Source organism: Temnothorax longispinosus, chromosome 4, assembly GCF_030848805.1.
Source record: "Temnothorax longispinosus isolate EJ_2023e chromosome 4, Tlon_JGU_v1, whole genome shotgun sequence".
Taxonomy (NCBI): Eukaryota; Metazoa; Arthropoda; class Insecta; order Hymenoptera; family Formicidae; genus Temnothorax; species Temnothorax longispinosus.
The window spans coordinates 10,712,419-10,732,303 of NC_092361.1; the positions used below are offsets into that span (position 1 = coordinate 10,712,419).

The window sequence follows — 19,885 nt, forward strand, 5'->3', positions numbered from 1 at the left end:
CCAAAGCTTTATCTGCAAAAGATGGGAAAGAAATCAATAACAAGAGCATTCAAAAAATTTTTCTATTACTGTATGCCAACACTACTTACTAATAATGGCATCTAGTTCAATGGGAAGGGCTTGTCGCCCTTTTCCTCTGAGAGGCAGCCCTGAGAAAGAGCAGCGCATTAACGTGTCTTTGGTGAAGACACCTTCCAACATAGCTCGAAGAGCCTTTGTTGCACAGTTCGACTCCTCTGCTTTAGTATAAGCCTTCTTGGTACAGTATATTTTATATTTGATCTTCTTCAGAAATACAGACATCTTGCAAGGATTAACAATATTTAGTTTTTCTTCTTAAAATATTTTTGTAAAATGTCAACACAACATTAGTAACTTTCTGCTCAAAATTCAGTAGCTGTGACATTTGGAAAAAGTTTCCATTCTTTTACACTAGACTATATAGAAACACTCCTGAATTTCTTACAAAATTTTTATCAAAGATCTAGGAGTGACAGTATGGATCACTATAAATTTTATATTCAAAAGTTGTTCAGCTCTTGTATTTTGGGACAATTGTTCGAGAAGTCGAACATGTGCCGCGCGCGCCTGACAAATGCGCGCCCGGCCAACACGCGCTTATCAGATTGCGCGGCTCGCCGCGGCGCGTCGCCGGCTCACGTACAATTACTCGCGTTTAAAGTACGTTCGAGTAGCAATTTAAGGCGAAGCCGCGCAAGGACCAGCATCGAATTCTACCGCTACACTCGGCGATCTAGCCTTGAGGAAGCGTTGAGAGACTCGAAATTATAAATCTTTTGTCGCGTCGAGTGAGATTTCATCTCCTCCGCGCAGAAATTACCGAGCGTCGAGAGACTTCTCCTCCGCTCATTGCACTCTCGTGGAGCCACCGTGGAGACCGTGGCCCCTTCCAAGTCGGACGCCCCCTCCGGGCCCGGCACAGTAGAAGTGGAGGCACGGAGTGGCCCCACTCCAACAGCGACCCGAAGGAAGAGGTGCCGAACCAGGACGCGGAGCCAGAGACGGAAGAAGCGCCTCTCCCACCAGCCGCTACCTCAGGAGCGGCACACGAAGGAGGCGGAGCCCGCTAAACCGGTGCCGCAGGAGCGGCCCCAAGAGCCACCGGCCCGTGTGCAATTTCGTCTGGCCAACCAGCCAGAGCCGCAGGAGCGGCAGCCATCGAGACGGGAATTGGACAAGGGACAGGCGATACGTCCGTGGAAGCTCATTCCACTGGAGCTCCCGGAGGTGCGCCGCACCAGGCCAGCCAGACTGACGCTCCCGAAACGGGATTGCCGCATCTCTCGGCCACCGGCTCTCCACCTGATCCGCGTCAAGGAGACGCGAACCACTGCGTGTCAAACGGTGCTCAACCGAGCATTTCGGGCTCCTCCATCGCCTGTGGACCCACCGGACCAACCGACGGACAAGCCACCGCGCACCCCGGGCTCTAAAATCGACCTGAATAATAACTCGGTCTCCTCTGAGCCCCTTGCACAGAAGGCCATCCGCCAAATGAACTTTTAACCGTGCATTAGCACTTACATTTTTTGATTAGGCGCCTACAAGGCGCCGCCTAAGACAACGCAAACACAATGTACATAATTTAGACAGAATATATTGTTATTTGTTACCATATCTTGTCTCGCTGACTCACCGCCACCGTCCTGATCCCTATTGCGACCCCACGATATCGAACAACAATCGAATTGATTTTACTTACTCTCCCTGGATTAGTGATGGTATAAATTTGGATCTGACCATTTCCTACATTTTGTTTATGATTATCATTAATGGGTGGATTTACATCACACGTATTAATAGGCATATCCTCATGAAATGCATTAATGGGCTGCTGATCCACAACAGATTGGTTTGGAAGATTGTTGGGTCCGTTATTGACATTGCCAAGATTCTCTCAGGTTCATTAGATTTGACTTCTTGGTCATTGCTTCGGGAAGAGTTAGATGAATCATAAGAACCATTACCGAATGAATTCTCTGCATCTGTAGCAAAAAAAATGAGCAATTGACTTCTCCATTGACTAATTGATTTCTACAACCTATAGAAAAATCACACAAATGCATGAAATCAGTTGATTTTACCTAAGTAGTCATGTGATGAACTATTTAATAATTAGGCAAGTGAACTACTGGCCTTGCTAGAAGTGGTTTCAGTAGCATCCTTATTAGCCAGTTTCCGTAACATTTTAATATCGAGTTTGGCAGATAATTGTCTTATCAACTACACAAAAAAATAGAATTTTACAGTATATAGAATATGTCAGAGATCACAAGAAGAGTTTAAAAAAAATTATACTGCTGACCTTTTTTTTCTCAATTTCTTCATTATTAGTTGAACTACCACAACTGTTTCTACTTCCTGATGAGCTGGAATCCTTTTCCTGACAGAATAAAAAAATTTAAAACAGCGGTGAATAAAAAGTTTTATCACTTTGATGAATTGTAACTAACAGCGCGATTACCTCCACTTCCTTATTATTATCTACAGATTCCTCATGAAGCTGAACAGATAACGTATTGGCCCTCTTAATTGTTATAGTTTCTTTATCCTAAGAAGATAATAAAGGGCATATCAAAAATTTCACGAGGCTCATTGCATCAATCTCTAATACAGCTCATTATACTCACAAAAACATCATCATCTTTCTCCAGGAGTCGTTTATTGACCAGTTTCTCCATTTTCTCTTTTAATTCAATCCTTTTTTTGTCTTTGGTTATCTGCAAAACCATATATGAGAACAAATTACTTACTTTTAACTGATGGTTACTCTCACCGTTTATTTGTGAGTTAATCTCTGTTAATGGCTTACTTAACAGCCGGATTAGTTGAATGTTAGTTTTGTATTTAGTAAAAACATGACCAAGTTAAAATAACTAAGATCAATTGCTTTTCAGTTCCGGAGCTCGATTACATATCTTGAAACGAGGAAAAAATACAAAAATGAGAAAATTCACTAGAGTATCAACGATTTCATTTGTCGAAATCAAGCAAATTTGTTCATTTTTGTAATTTTTACATTAGTTTAAGATTCACAATCGACCCTCAGATCATTCGATCCATATTTTACAACTAAGATTTTTTATATGTATCTCGATCATTTCAATGCAATGAATCAAACAAGCTAAGCTACAGGGAGGCCAAAAGTCGTGGTGCTGCTTTAACAGAGCAGGGATGCTCTTAAAGTCGACACAAATTTTCGATCTAAACTGAAAAAATTCTAGTCTTAATTTTTTTGACTTTCTCGTGTTTTTATTTAAAAAAAAGCAATATTTAATCAGTATATAAACAGCTGTTAAGTCATTATTAGAGTGATTCCATTAGCTCTAATTGTAAGATGAATAAGTAGTTACTCTAGTAAACTGTTTGTTAGGAACAAGCTCGCGCACGAGCCTGGCTTCGTGATTTAGATGAGGAAGGAACAAATATAGCGAATATATGTGTAGAGAGAGAAATTATGTACCGTGATTTATTTATCGAAAGAAACTTATAAATGGCAGAAATATTCAATGAATACCAAAATTTGTTGCAAGGGTAAGGAAAACTGCCAATAAACCTTACCGCAGTATTCGTACAATAAAAATAATTAATCGCAGTTTGAAATTGTCATAATCAATATGCAACATATAAATTCTCTGTGTTACAAAAAATATAAGTAGTATCAAATATAAAAAAAAGAAAAGGATAATTAGTATGAACGGATCCTTTCCTTGATATAGGTAACGTCTCTATTTTACAATAATAATTATGTAAGTGAAATATATCTCGTATTGTAAATCGACACTTATGTGAAAGTGAGGCGTAATTTAAATTCTCTGATCTCGTTGAAATAGAAAACATCAATTACCAATCTTTTAGTTTCTATCAAGAAAAGGAAATCTTTTGAACATAAACAAGTAGTACATAATACATATAAAGAATATACTGCAAAATAGCATCAATCATATAAAGCAATAATATGCATGGAATCAATGTGTCAATTCAACTGTTCGTAGTTAAATTGCTTCGGAAAACAATGTTCTTCAATCTACAAGGATTAATTTCACTCACAACGAAAGATAAATTTCACTCAAATGAAAGAAGAAATATAATTAATAAGCTCAATGAGTTGTCACATATATCATATAAATAATCCTTGATCATAATTATTGACACATTAATTCTCGGTAAACGAATGCAAATATAGCTTGCAATAACTTGTCTGAAAACATAGATTATATGCCTTGAAAAGGAATGAACGCACGCAAGATTAATTATTAAAACGTAAACGAAAGATCATTACTCGAATCGTATGAAACAATTAATGACACGAATATCTTTAAGAAGAAACGCTTAATATAATCAGACTTCGATTAACACGAATTAATAGGTTATTATTATAGACATGTATTGTGATAATAATACCAATTCGCAGAATACTCGCTGTTAAAGAATATTTCAATAAAATTTATCGAAACGCAAACTAATGTTAATGTATATTATCGCACTTCACGGTAGTATGATTTATTTGCGAGAGCGACGCATGTATGAAGGTACTTTAATGTTATTCCTACAAAATATTTGAAAGTATTGGTTTATCAAACTTTCTCAAACGCACGCAAGTTAAAGAATTATTTACATTTTGTTATCTTTAAAGAATTGGTTACAACCGACGAAATGAATCTATATATATAAAACAAAGTCGGGTTAGTTACACCACTTATAACTCAAGAACGGCTGGGCCGAATTTTTACCACAAGTATATGAAATAGGAGTAGAATTTTCCGGAATAGCAGAATAACTAATAAAATATCGGAAAAATTCACGTAAAAAAAAAAAATTAATTTAGAAAGATATCCAAATACATAAAAAAAATACATAGAGGGAGGGAGAGAGGGAGGGGAGAGAGAGAAAAAGAGGGGGAGAGAGAGAGGGAGAGAAAGAGAGAAAGAGAGAGGGAGAGAGAGAGAGGGGGGAGAGGGAGAGAGGGAGGAGGAGGAGAGAGAGAGAGAGGGGGAGAGAGAGAGAGAGAGGAGAGAGAGAGAGAGAGAGAGAGAGAGAGAGAGGGAGAGAGGAAGAGAAGGGGGAGAGAGAGAGGGGGGAGAGGGAGAGAGGGAGAGAGAGGGAAGAGGGAGAGAGGGGGGAGAGAGAAAGAGAGAGAAAGAAAGGGGGAGAGAGAGGGACTATTTGCGTGTCTTATCACTACATTCATTACTGTTAGGCGGTACGAAGTTCGCCGGGGCAGCTAGTAATGTATATAAAAGTTGACTGAGCTCATTTCTATTAATTGACTCGAAATTAATTGTGCACAATTCTTCGATCAGCGAGGAAGTATTCCTCTCAACTTGCTTTCGCGTTATGTCTGCAAGTTGAAATTTGTAACCCTGAGAGAATTTAAGATCCCTTGCGGATCCCTCATGTAACGTTAGATGAACTTTTAACGTCCCTACTAAAGTACGTTAAAAAAGGTTACCTTGTAATAGCAGATTTCATCAGATAATACAGAATGGTAATTATAAATGGTCTCATAGGCCATGCCACAATCAGATTTCTCCACAGTTCATAAGTGGCTTCTCGTATTATGTCCGAAAAGGCTTTCTCTGATGTTTCCAAAATGGCTGCCTTCTTCGTGTCTGGAAACGTCGCCGGAACATTCCAACAGGGCTCGTGTCCTTTCTGCGATGATCGTCGCCTCTTGAATGCGCCGCATAAACGATAAACAGATATGTTGGTGATTTCACACTGAGAAACAGATTTCGATTATAATGTTCACTGCGAAAAGAATGACGCAATTACGTCCTTTATTTGAAACTGATTACAACGGGTGTGCACTGGTAGACGGCCGGAAGACGAATGCTCGTTCGCCCGGGCTGCGCGCTCCTCCCAACATGCTCACGCACGCGCACGAACGCCCTACGCCGGGCCGCCTGGGACGCAACGCGGTCGGCGCCTATTGCGCGCATTCACACTGGCCTACACAGAACGCGCGGTCTGACCTACCGCAACGCAAATGCCGCAGATAGCCGCTTCTACACAATTTCTCTCTCAATTTCTTTTTCTCTCAACTTTCAACACTGTTAGAATATTAATCTCTAACTGCAAAATTTCCAATTTAGTACATATTCAGTACTAAAAAAAAAGAAGAAAAAACATTTCAAATATATGAAAAGATCACTGACTAATAGTAGTCAAATATAATAGCAACAGCTTGCCTTCTTTGAACGAGCCTTTTTTTCTGCTTGGCTAGGCTTCAATATCTGTTTCTGATTGTTTTTTATATTGGTTATAGTTGATTTGGCTTTAGCAGCAGCTTTCCTTTCTTTCTTAGGCTCGGCATGGAATGAGCAACGACCATCATTAACTTATCGCGACTCTTTCTTTCTTAAATTATTAAGCCTTCTGGCTTCCTTTACACGCTGTTGATGATCGTCTGTCGAAAAGCATAAAAACTTATAATTAAAATGACCATGAAATGAACGAAAAGTGTACCAATTAGCGACTTACGAAGTAATTTTGTAACTGCTATTTCTGCTTTTGCTGGAATCTTTTCATTTTGGGAACTATATATGAAAGTACTACTACTCATTTACACCAGACACAGAAGACAATACATTTCAGTGTCTAGTATAATAAATAGTGGTAATTTTGAATGTAGAGTAATAATTTGTAATGTACAAAGTTGACCATCGCGCCGGCATGAATCTATTTTATACTGAATAATTAAATTACCACTGATCAGGCACACTTGTCCAAGAAATTTCTTTTTATTGTAAAAAAATATACGCTATTACCCACTTTCACTGTCTTCTCGTCGTAGATAACATCATTTTGATGTACGGTAAAGAATGACATTTCATTCTCTTCCTCCAGCACAAACCATTTATCGGTATCATTTATTGTTTTGTTTGGTCTTTCTTAATTAACAAGACTACTGTATTTATAAGTAATTAGCTGATTTATTGTAGTACAATAAATATTAAGAGTACGGTACGAGCTCAACGTAACAACGGTCTATCCGTGAGCCTTGCACGCCACACATCTCTGTCCACGCATGATACGCGCATGCGTGGTGTAGTCGTAAATCATTACCAACCTGTGACATCCCTTTCTTTTTAAACAAAACATGAGAAGAATAACGCAAGCATAAGATAATACAAAATTATAAGTTTAAACAAATAGTATTAGTAAATATATACAGGGACGCACGCAGAATACTGAAACTAAAAATACGACTATATATTTGGTAAATGTTTACAATTAGGGCCCCACCTCCGATGACCTTGACCTTGACATATGTTGTCAAAGTCACCCTCCTGAGTGACCTTCAGAAGGTTTTAGTCGGGGGTCGCTTCTTATTAAAGAGTTATAAACAAAAAAAGTTTCGAAAATATAGCAGTTATTTTAAGTACTGAGAGGCATAAACGACTAATATTACGTTTTTCTTTAAAGCAGAGAATACTTTATTTCGCGAGAAAGTCGCTGCTTTACCAAAACACAACATTTAAAGTAGTAAATTGGTGATAAATTGAAGTCTTTTTGTTAAAGCAGAGAATACTTACATGGGTTAGATGACGCTCTTTAAACAGTTGAATACTGTTAAAGCGCGTCATCTAACCCATGTGGCATCTCGCATATTAACTTTCCACGCATGAAAAGTTTACGCATACACTTTCCACGCGAACCGAGGTTCACGCACACCCCCCTGCTTTCGGGGGAGGTGCGGTAGCCCCGAAATAGTTCACGCATACTCTTTTCACGCAAACCGAGGTTTACGCACACCCTCCCCCTGCTTTCGGGCCGGCCCGAAAGCAGGGGGGGGGATGTGCGTGAACCTCGGTTCGCGTGAAAAGTGTATGCGTGAACTATTTCGACATATATATTAGTCATTTATGCCTTCCAATACTCAAAATAGCTGCTATATTTTCGAAACTTTTTTTGTTTATAACTTTTTAATAAGAAGCGACCCCCGACTAAAACCTTCTGAAGGTCACTCAGGAGGGTGACCTTGACAACATATGTCAAGGTCAAGGCCATCGGAGGTGGGGCCCTAATTGTAAACATTTACCATATATTCTATTTAGTGATATAATCTTTAAGATATGCCGGAGGTTTAACAATTCTAGAAGAGCGAGTAGTTTTAACAACAGACGCAGCGGAATCAGACTTATCAGCAATGTTATTATTGTCAGTAGAGGTAGAAGCTATAGCTTCTTCAGGAGAGTGGGAAGAACTCGTTAGGTCTGTTTTCGCTGACTGTGTCGGTAAGACGTGTTCTGCCTCCCAATTACGAGACAACGGTTTTTGAGTAGCCGGAGCTAGATGTATGTGTAGTCGGTTTCGCTGTAAGGTAGAACCATCAGAGAATTCTAGTTCATAAGATCTAGGTCTATTACACACTTTGACAACTTCTGCTGGTTGGAGCATATTGTGATTTGGATTTTCTGTTTTTACCAGAACTTGTTCACCAACTGGTAGAGGATTTAGATTCTTAGCGGATCTATTATAGTATTTCTTTTGTATACTTCGCCTCTCATCATACAATTGTAAAGTCTTATTATCTGGAAGACTTTGTTTATGTGACATTGGTAACATGCCTCTAACTTTTCTACCAAACATTAGTTCCGTAGGGGAGGGAATTACGTTACTAATTGGAGTATTTTTGAGCTCCAGTAAAGCGAGAAAAATATCTTTACCATCATATTCACACTTTCTTAATTGTTTGATAATTTCCATAAAACGTTCAGCTAAACCATTCGACTGAGGATATTTCGGGCTAGACGTTTTGTGTTCAAAATTCCATTTTGACGCAAAATCTCTAAAGTACATGTTTTGGAATTGTGGACCATTATCGGAATACACTATATAAGGTATTCCAAATTTCGCAAAAATAGATTTCAAGTGTAATATCACAGTTTTACTTGTGGTATTGTTTAGTTTAATTATCTCTACATATTTACTGAAATAATCTACCGCTAATAAGTATTCGGAATTTCCATAATGATATAAGTCTATTCCAATAACTTGCCAAGAACCTTGTGGAACGGCTCTATCTAAATATGTTTCTTTGGTATTAGCTCTCTTAAAACGTTGACGCGGTTCACAATTTTGTACAATGTCTGTAATTTCTTTAAACATACCAGCCCAAAAAAAAATTTCTCTAGCTCGAGTTTCACATTTTTCAATACTTAAATGATTGTAATGTATTTGACTAACAATAAGCATTTCTTGTCGCAGACTAGTTGGAACAACTATACGTGTATTCTTATATATCAGATCATCTATAACTGAAAGTTCATCTTTAAAAGAATCTTACATGATCCGGAATTTTATGTTTATCTACAGGCCATCCATGTTCAATGAGTTCCCTGAGAGTTTTTAGAGTAGAATCTGCTAGTGTTTTTTCACGAAATCGTTTATACTGAGTATCGCTAATATGTAGATTGTTCTTAATCATACAAACTTGAGCTTGTATTTCTTTACCTAAGAGTGGAGAATGATCAGTCATATATGATCTGGATAACGCATCTGCTAAGAGTAACTCTTTACCAGGCTTGTATTTTACAATTATGTCATACGGTTAAAGACTAAGTCTAATACGCTGTAATCTAGCCGGACATTTATGAAGAGGTTTCGCGAAAATTGCTTCTAATGGCTTATGATCACTTTCTATAGTTACTTGACGTCCAAAAATGTAGTGGTGAAAACGCTTACATGCAAAGGCTATTGTTAAAGCCTCTTTTTCTATTTGTGCTGTGACGTGACATTTGTCGCGTCCGCCGCCCAGGCGATAGCTCGGCCGAGGGGAAGGTCAGGGATGGCGCCTCATCTCGGGTCGAGGAAGGGCTACCCGCGTTAACTAACCTTTTTTGAGAAACATTCCGTAGGGATGACAGGTGGTGCCGGAGCGTGGGATCACGACCAGATGTAACGACGATAGTCGCGACGAGGGAGAAACGGGCGCTCGGAGGACGCACGACGGAGTGGTCGGCCGACGGGCGGGCCACCGGGACCTGCTGCTGGAAAAGCGCCGGGAATGCCTCGCACAGCGTAACACGGCCCCGCCGCTGCATGAACACGGGTGCGCCACCGCGACTGCAGCGCGGGTGGACGACCCACACACTCACCCGACGGCGCCCCAAGGGCCGAGCGGCGCCGCCACGGCCTGATCAACCGGGCGGAAAACCGCGAGAAGCCCGCGCGCAACCAGCAGCCAAGTCAAACGGGCCGCGGGAAAATGGCGGAAATCGTCAGCAACGTCGCGAACAGGGCGACACACACAACCAATCGGCGGGGCGGAAGAACCGCGAGCTTGAGGGCGCAAGTGCGGGGGTCCGGCGTGGTCCCGCCGAACCGACCGCTCCTCACTGTCGATCTAGCCGCGGACGAGGAGCCACCCCTGGAGGAGCGCCCCGACGCCGCCGAGCAGCAGCGAGCAGCCGAATTGTAAGATCTCCACTCCGGTGCTGCCTACTAATTGAGGGCTCAATCTCGGTCGCGACCCGGCGCTAGTAAATGCGTATATCGAGTAGATTGCCGTGTGAATCGGCCTGATTACGAGTCGTATTTAGATACCGGCTCCCGCCGTTGTGGATGCCGGGAAGATTATCGCGGCTGTTTGTCGGGATCGCGGGCACGTGGCCGGCCGAGATCGTAGCCAGAAACAGTAAAAGCCCTACTCGAAAGCTTGCGAATGATCGGCAGTCAATTCGCGTATATTGTCGTGCGTGTCTTGTGAATCGTGAACGGAGGTGTGCCGCGGGCGGCACGCTCCGGTGCATATTGTGTTTAGTGTTGCGTATTACGGTATATTGTCGCGTGTCGCGTACGGAAGTCCCGTGTGCGTGTCGGGAGGGACCGCGCCGGGCTCCTGTTTTGCGTATTTGGGTATCTTGTCGCGTTATTGTCGCGTTTCGCGTACGTAAGTCCCGTGTGCGTGTCGGGAGGGACCGCGCCGGGCGCCTTGGGGTGCATTGGGGTGCATCGCGAGCCTCGCGGATATCTTGCGCCGTGTGTGCGGGCAAATATCGTCGCGTCTGCTCAAAAGGGAATCTCGCGAGCGCGCCATTGTCTGGCGTTGCATATATTGTGTCGTGCGTGTGCGAGTCGTGTATGTCGAGCGTGTGAGGATTGTTACGTCGAGTGTATGAGAATCGTTTGCGTCGGGCGTGTAAGAATCGCCGAGCGTTCGGGATCCGGAGATTAAGACGTGGGCGGATTGGCGTTATCGCGGGGTCGCGCTTAGAATCAAGGTTGCGGGGCCCGCTTGAGAGCTTCGCCCGCAAAGGGAGCCTCGCGAGCGTGAACATCACGCACTTCGCGCGTGCCGTAACGGCCGATCCGAGTGCCGCGGTGGTACCGGCCATTTGAGCGAGAGCCGGCCTGGGTTTCCCGATACGATTTGTTCGTTTACTGAATGGAATATATCTTATTAATATTGTTTATCGTCGGGCTTTATTTTTGTGTGTGTTGCTTGCGTCACGCTCCTTCTCCACCTTCATCCCTTTCACGCGGAGCTACGCCCTGAGCTTGTGGCGAGATTAAGGATGAGAACGTTATCGAGACGTGGTGCGCGTCTATAATCGCACCTGGCGCCCAATCGAATGGTATCGCCCAAGACCTCAGATACGGGAATTACGGTAAGAGAAGTGACTTCGTTACCCCCTTGGAGCTATCGTCCGGTGGTCCGCGGATTAATTTGCAGCCGCGCCCCTTCGGCCAGCGAGACCGAGGGAAATCGGGTTGCAGTGCATAGTTTTTCTGTGTTTTGTTTAATAAACGCGAGGCATACTCTATAGGCATACTCTATAGGCAGATTATCTTGTAATATTACTGCTCCAAGTCCTGTTTGAGAAGCATCTATACTAATAGTGATGTCTTTGTTTATATCAAAATATTGTAGAACAGGGGTTGACGTTAACACATTTTTTAAATTCGTGAAACCCTTCTGGGCATTCCCATCCCAATTCCAAACTGAGTTTCTCTTTAAAAGATTTCTCAAACTAGTAGACTTATGTGATAGGTTCGGAATATACCGAGCAAGGTATGTTAGCATGCCTAAAAATGTTTCCAACTCTTTTACATTAGACGGTTATTTCATAGAAACAATGGCAGCAACTTTCTCTGGGTCTGGTTGTATTCCTTTTTGTGAGAAAACATGTCCCATATACTTAACTTCTTCTAACCCAATTTTACATTTGTTAAAATTAAATTTTACTTCACGTTGTCGCGCTCTATCTAATACTATTTTTAATCTATTATCATGCTCAGCCTTATTCTCGCCAAAAACTATCATCTAAATATATTTCTACACCTTCTATATCTGCAAATATTTCTTGAAAACAGCGATGGAAGATTTCTGGAGCCGACGTAATTCCATATGGAAGACGTAAAAATTTGTATCTACCAAAAGGAGTGTTAAATGTAGTGAGTTTTGAACTCTCTCCTGACAATTTAATTTGCCAAAATGCTTTATCAGCATCTAATGTACTGAATATCTTTGCTCCATTTATTTTAAAACATAATTCTTTAAAAGTCGGTATATAATAATGTTCCCTCTGTATGGCTTGATTTAGATAATGTAGATCTAGACAGACACGTAGACTATTATCCTTTTTAGATACCATAACAAGTGCATTAACCCAGTCCGTAGGTTCATGAACTTTTTCTATTATTTGAGCAGTTTCCATCTTATTTAACTCATCTTTTAACTTATCTCTAAGTTTAAAGGGAACTCTTCTACAGGGCTCGATGTGACTAACACTATTTAGCTTGAGCTTTATATCATATTCGAAATTCGATATAAGACTTGATCCTCGTGTGGAGTTTTTTAATATATCGCTCTCTATGTGCGACTGCTTATTTTGTGTTATCGTATCAATCTTCTTTAACAAGTTTAATTTTATAAAAGTGGGCAGACCCAAAGCCGCTGCGCTGGTGCCATTTCCTCTACTATCTGAAATTCGATTATATTAGTTAGTCCTTTTGTAGTTTTACATGTAATATTGCATTTACCTATAACTTTAATTGGATTGCACCATAAGAAGTTATTTTCGCTTGTGACTTCAATATTTTGCTTTTAGGAAGCATTAATTTATTATATATATGTATTGGAAGTACATTGCATTGAGCTCCTGTATCTAATTTTACAATTAATGTTTTATCATTATCTATAAAAAGTTTCTCTGTCCAATCGGAATTAGTATTATTATATATAGACTCTATTATAAAATTTTCATCAGTGTCGCTTTGTTCTAAGCAATCTACTTTTTTAGTGTTATCACTACTACGACAGACTTTTGCAAAATGATTTAACTTCTTACAACTGGCGCATGTTTTACCAAACGCTGGGCACTGGTATGGAGGATGTCTATTCCCACATTTCCTGCGAGGCTTCTTGTTTCTCGGTGAATTGACGTTTTCTTTCTGCGTCTGCGGTGCGAACTTCGATGCTTGGCCAGTATGCGACTGTCTTCTATCAGGTTTTTTGTTGTGTCGCTGCTGCTTACTCGTACCTGGTTGTGCCTGCTTTTGGGTAGCGACTGCGTGTATTTTGGCTTCCGCCGCTAAAGTTTTTAACTGTTGTTGTGCTAATTCTGAGGCTTTACAAATTTTGACACATTTCTCCAAGTCAAGATCATCTTCTCTGAGTAATCTATTTTTTAGGTTAGAATCCAGTATGCCGCTAATAATTCTGTCTCTAATTAGACTATCTCTCAATGTACTAAAGCCACAGGGTGCACTGAGTTTTTTTAGATTCGTTAGGAAAATATCAAATGACTCACCTGGTTGTTGAGTCCTAGCGAAGAATATATGACGATCCACGCTTTCATTGGCTTTCGGTGTACAATATCGATCAAACGCTTGTGCTCGGGGGGGCGGTAGAGCCTTACCCGGATTTGCGAAAGAGCGAACTCGAAGGACCAGGGGAGGTGTGTAAAGACTCCCCAAAGCAAGATATTTAAGCGAAATGCGACTCACCGTTCGTTGTGCCGTCGTCAAGCAAGGCAAATAGGCAACAAGCAAGGCACACAGAGAAAGCCGGCGATCGCACTAGCAGGCAGCTAAATCAATCTATCGGGCTCCGAATTGTAAAGGCGAGAGTGCTCCGAGACGTCGAGAAGTTGAGACGGTTCGACGATGAGTGTCTCGTGCTCGCGGCGCTGGAAAAGTGTCGCGAGCGAGTACTTGTTTTTCAGGCGGGTGCCCTCGTGGGGTGAGCGAGGGCAGCACCGATTGGTGAGTCGCGCAAATATCGATTCCGCGTCGATCGCGATCCGCCGATGTTTCGCGCGAGTCACCGAAATACTTAAATACTAGGTATGCGAAAGACTACTATGTACAACGAATGCGAACGGGACTAAACTAACGATTATAATACATGCATCTATATACAGTTTGGTAAGCGCCAAACATACCGCCCACCAAAATACAACGAGTTGTATTTTCCTAGCGATCTGTATCGGTCGCCTGTGGAACCGGGCCCATCGGCAAGGGGCACAGCTTTACTAGGGGACGCGTGATCGAGCCGTCCGCCACCCGCACCGTGGCGACACGCGAGACGCCGTCGCTGCCCGGATGCAGCGCCTCCACTCGTCCCCGCCTCCAACGCAGAGGAGGCATGTTGGCGTCTTTGAGGAGGACCAACGAACCGATACCGAGCGGGTTGACGGAAGTCCGCCATTTGGGACGCTGTTGCAGCGTATGGAGATACTCCTGATCCCAGCGCTTCCAGAAATCCTGGTGCATTCGTTGGACGAGTTGCCATTCACTCAGACGATTCACCGGCAACGGGGTTACGTCGTGAGTGGGAACAAAGACGAGCGGTTCCATCGTGAGAAAGTGACCCGGAGATAGGACTTCGAGGTCCGAAGGATCGGTACTCATCGGGCAGAGGGGCCTGGAATTCAATACGGCCTCGATCTGCGCGAGGACCGTTGTGAATTCCTCTATTGAGAGGAGTTGATCACCCACGGTCTGTCGTAGGTGGGTTTTAAAAGACCTAACTCCCGACTCCCAGAGGCCCCCGAAGTGGGGCGCGGAGGGAGGATTAAAGGACCACTTGATCTTCTCTCGCTCCGCTGCGAGGTTCATGTGGCTCTCTAGCTCCCGCGCGGCTCCTACAAATTTCGTGCCGCAGTCGCTATAGAGAAGCGAGCAGCGTCCGCGTCGGGCCACGAAGCGTCGCAGCGCAGCGAGGAAGGAGTCCGTGGACAGCGAGAAGGCGACTTCCAGGTGCACCGCCTTAACCGTAAAGCAGACGAAGAGGCACGCGTACACCTTGAAGGAGAAGACTCCCCGAGCTCGAGGCGTAACTATGTTGAACGGTCCCGCGAAATCAACGCCGCTGAACGAAAATGGCTTGGCCTGTCGGACCCTATCGGCCGGTAGATCCGCCATGAGAGGCTGGGAAGCGTGTGGATTTGCGCGGAACCATCGATAACATCTCGAGAGTACGCGTTGGATAGCGCGGTGCACCCCGAGGATCCAATAATGCTGCGTGAGCAAGTATTGCAGCGTGCGCCGACCCGGGTGCAGATTAGTGCGGTGCACATGTTCGATAGCGAGATCCGTGAGCCTATGTTTATTGGGCAGTAGGGCAGGATGTTTGTTCTCGAAAGGCATTCCGGATTTAGCGAGCCTGCCGCCCACCCTGAGAATACCCGTAAGATCAAAGAAGGGAGCGAGCTTGAGAAGAGGCTTGGGGATCCTTCTCCCGCTTCGAAGCCGATCGATCTCATCGCGAAAAGTATCCGCTTGTACAATCTTTACAACTACTAGTAATGCGGAATGCAGTTTGAGCTGATCTATGGCCAAAGTCGTGAGAGCCGATTTGGCACGGAAGTGATTTACAAACCTAAGAATGTACGCTATAATTCGACAAATTTTCTCTATTGAAGAGAATCTCTCTAACAATGAGTGTACCGCGTTAGGCGGATCGAGCGCTACGAGCGATACGATTTTCTCCTCCTTGGTCGGAGGGGTTTCAGAACTGTGGGAAGGTTCAACTCGGGGCTCGAAGCGCACGAGCCACTCAGGGCTCGCCCACCACATCGAACTGGCCTCCAGATCGCGGGGATAAAGTCCTCGGGAGCAATGATCCGCCGGATTAGACTCCGTATCGACGTGGCCCCAAGCCGAGACCGGCACGTTGTCCTGGATGAGGGCAACGCGATTTCGAACAAATGTCTTCCACCGCTGTGGGGCTGAGCGGATCCAGGCCCGGACGACCTCGGAATCCGTCCAAGCATACTCGTCGTCGATGTCAATGTGTCCGCGGAGGATTCGCCGACCGTATGCGATCAACCCGGACAAGAGCAGAGCTGCGCAGAGCTCCAGGCGGGGAATGGTGAGAGGCCGAAGCGGGGCGACCTTAGACTTGGCGCACAGTAAACAGACCACGACGCCGTCGCGCGTAACGACTCGCAAATAAATCACGGCTCCGTACCCCAGCTCGCTGGCATCGCAGAATTCGTGGAGCTCACAACGAACTACATGGCCCGAGTTAATCGCGCGAGGAACGCAAAGGGAGGACAACGCGTCGATCTCCGTCTGGAAACGGTTCCAACTGCAACGAATGTCCATCGGCGGCTCGTCATCCCAGTCTAGCTTAAGCGTCCACAGACGTTGAATTAAACATTTCGCGGTAAAGGTGAGTGGGGCCAGAAAGCCCAAGGGGTTAAAGATGCGCGCCACTTCCGATAATATAGTGCGTTTGGTGCACTCACGATCCAAAGCGTTGACCTGAAACCCGAAACTGTCGGATTGCGAGTGCCACCGAAGGCCCAATATCTTCTGAGATTGATCCTCGCTTGACTCGAAATCTAACATTGATTGGCTACATAACTACGGGTCAAGGCCTTCTAGCGCGGCAGGATGGCTGCTCGCCCACTTTCTAAGCTCGAAGCCGGCGCTTCGGAGGAGCGATAGTAATTGGTCGCGGAGTGCGCGAGCCTGTTCCACCGTACTAACGCTAGTCACGACGTCATCCATTCATACAGCGCCTCGAGGAAGGCTGCGAACGCTAGAGGATATTTCTCGCGGTATTGATGAGCTAACTGGAGCAAACAATAGATCGCCAAGAACAGGGAGGTGGTGAAGCCAAACGTAACGGTCTTGAGGAGATAGTCGAGGATAGGGTCCGACTCCGAGAAGCGCCAGACGATACGTTGGTAGTCGCATTGTTCCGGGTTTATCCAAATCTGGCGAAACATCTGCTTCACGTCCGCGGTTAGAGCGATCGCTTCGGCGCGGAACCTAAGCAGGATGGCGAGCAGGTCTTGCTGCAGCTTCGGACCGCTGAGCAAGGTGTCGTTGATCGACAGACCGTTGGGGTAGCGCGAGGACGCGTTGAACACTACCCGCAGCTTAGTGGTAGTACTATCTAGTTTATATACACCGTGGTGCGGTAAATAATAAATGTGGCCATCCAACGGGAATGGATTACGCATTACCTCCATGTGTACGCTATCGAGATAGTCTTGCATAAAACTATTGTAACTAGCTCTAAAATCCGGATTAGATTTAAATCGACGTTCAAGTGCGCGGAGACGACTAACCGCTATAGAGCGCGAGCCGACGAATGTAGGAGGATCCGACGCAAACGGGTACGAAACCACGAAACGACCCAAGTGGTCACGATACGTGGTCTGGGCGAAGATCTCCTTGCAGCGCCGATCCTCGTCCGAACAAGAAGTGTCTTCCGGCACCTCCTCTAATTGCCAAAAACGACCCACTGATGTCTCGATCAATTCGAGCGTAGTCGCGAACGAAAGCAGGGGCGCTGCTTGTACTGACGGGGATACCACGCCCGTCAAGACCCATCCGAAGACTGAGTTGAAGGCGTCGGGTTCTTCCCTGCCCCCTTTACGACGGCCATCCCTTAGTATCGACATAAACGAGTCCGCCCCCAAGAGAATGTCAATACTGCCGGGCACATAATACTCGGGATCTGTGAGCGGCAATCCCTTCAAGTGTTTCCACGATTGGACTTCCACCTTGTCGTTAGGCAGCGGCGAGGTTATGCGCGGGAGGACCGTAGCCTCTATCGAGAAACGAGTGTCGTCGCGACCGCGCGCGCGGATCACGAGAGGGGTGATGCCCCTCGTCGTGGTCGCCCTAGCCTCGTTTATCGCCAACACGGTTGCACTGTGCTGGGTGCGACGAAAGCCGCTCCTCCAAAGGCAGCCCTTGGTAATGAAATTGGCCTGGCTCGCGCTGTCCAACAACATGCGTACCGGAAGCGCATTGCCACGCGCGTCTATCGCCTCGGTTCGCACGGTGGACAGTAGGATGATTCTATTGGCTAGGCTAGTCATTGTCACGATCGGCTCATCCTCCGATTGAGGAACGTTTCCGGTGTCCTGCTCGGCAGGAGTCGCGTTAATGGATTCGGTCTTAGGAGGAGGATTGGAGCTCTGCTGGTAATGCAGAAGCGTATGGTGCTTTGTTCCGCAAGACCGACACATTCATGCGGAAGGACAATTTTTCATGCCATGTCCTGAGCGCAGGCAATTGAGGCACAATTTTAAATCGCGAGATTTAGCTTGTCTCTCTCTCGGCGAAAGTTTCAAAAACTGCGAGCATTTCGTTACGTAGTGCTGTTCTTTACAAACGGGGCAGTTGGCCGTGTTAGTCACGAACGACGAGACCGGCGCGGACTTGGCTTTGGTGGACGGGCCCGCGACGGCTTCAAGAACCTGACAATGTTTTGCTAGAAATTTCGTGAGTTGAGTATATCGCGGTATCTCCTCAGCCCTGTGAGCAGACTCGAATTTTTCCCGAAGAGAACGAAAAAGTTTGTCTAACAAAAACTTCAGTAAGATAAAGTCCCAGGAATCGGTAGGGAACTTCATCAATGCGAGCGCGCGCGTGTTCTCGGTAAACGTATCTAATAAGTAGTGAAGAGCCTCGGCCGACTCTGCCTTCAATGGCTTTGCCTCGATTATCGAATTCAGGTGATGGTCCGCTAACTTTCTCTTATTCCGGTATCGATCTACCAGCAAGTCGTAAGCTATCGGATAATACTCCGCGGAAAACGGCAAGTTTTTTACCACGTTGAGTGGTTCCCCCTTGAGCGAGGCCAGCAGGTACTGGTACTTCTCTATCGCGGAGATCTGCTGGTCGTGTATCGACGCGTTGAACAACGCGATGAAGGAAGGCCACAACGTGAGGTCACCGGAGAACTGCGGTAGCGGGATCTTAGGCAACTTGACCACCAAGGCCTGGCCCGAGGGTCGGCGCGCCTCCGAGTGGCGCGCCCGTTTCATGGTGATAGCGACCTTTTACTGCGTAATGCATTTTGTCGAAACTGGCTCGGATCTCGTCTTCGGCATCGAAGTCCGCCGCTTCTTGGATGACCTTCAGGTGGGTGTTCTCAAAGTCGTCCGCGATTCTCGCTACGCTCGAGTAGCGAGCGAGGAAGGTCGCTCGGATTGCCGCGTCGGTCGCGGCCTGCAGGAAAAGGTCGTGTATCTCTCGCATCCGCCTAATGCATACTTCGCGACGAGCATGTGCGTTCTTAGACATGATGTAACAAAGGGGTCGTCCACCACAATCAGACGAAGCTAAGAGCAGCGGAAGGACAGCGAATAGGTAACCTGAGGCGATGGCAACTCGAAGCAACAATATCGAAACACGGCGGAAACAAACAAGAATGTCCGCTCGCCAAGGTGAGGGATAGCGGACAGCTCCGTTCGATCCTCGCGCAAAGTCACGAGGGAAAATTCTCGATAAAAACATTCCTCGATTTCAACGTGGAGAATAATACTAGTCGCCTGATTAGCTCGATAAACAAAGATGCTATCCGACTCGCGGTCGTCGGGACACGCGTCGCAGAAGCTCGAAAGGCAATACCCAATATTCTCGATCGACGACAATAATATTCTCG

At 45.1% G+C, this 19,885-nt stretch overlaps 3 protein-coding genes across 3 annotated transcripts; all 3 read right to left on the reverse strand.

Moving 5' to 3' along the window:
• Positions 1-14,445: 14,445 nt before the first annotated feature.
• LOC139812094 (uncharacterized) lies at positions 14,446-16,827 on the reverse strand. The gene has a single exon (XM_071776721.1). The coding sequence runs from the start codon at positions 16,825-16,827 to the stop codon at positions 14,446-14,448; it is 2,382 nt and encodes a 793-aa protein (XP_071632822.1).
• A 146-nt stretch (positions 16,828-16,973) lies between these two features.
• Positions 16,974-18,464, reverse strand: LOC139812095 (uncharacterized). The gene has a single exon (XM_071776722.1). The coding sequence runs from the start codon at positions 18,462-18,464 to the stop codon at positions 16,974-16,976; it is 1,491 nt and encodes a 496-aa protein (XP_071632823.1).
• Positions 18,465-19,265, reverse strand: LOC139812096 (uncharacterized). The gene has a single exon (XM_071776723.1). It carries the CDS (start codon positions 19,263-19,265, stop codon positions 18,465-18,467), a length of 801 nt encoding a protein of 266 aa, XP_071632824.1.
• Between the last annotated feature and the right edge of the window lie 620 nt (positions 19,266-19,885).

Coding starts and splice junctions, on each gene's coding strand:
- LOC139812094 (XM_071776721.1), bottom strand. CDS start 16,827: ATGTTAGATTTCGAGTCAAGCGAGGATCAATCTCAGAAGATATTGGGC.
- LOC139812095 (XM_071776722.1), bottom strand. CDS start 18,464: ATGTGTCGGTCTTGCGGAACAAAGCACCATACGCTTCTGCATTACCAG.
- LOC139812096 (XM_071776723.1), bottom strand. CDS start 19,265: ATGAAACGGGCGCGCCACTCGGAGGCGCGCCGACCCTCGGGCCAGGCC.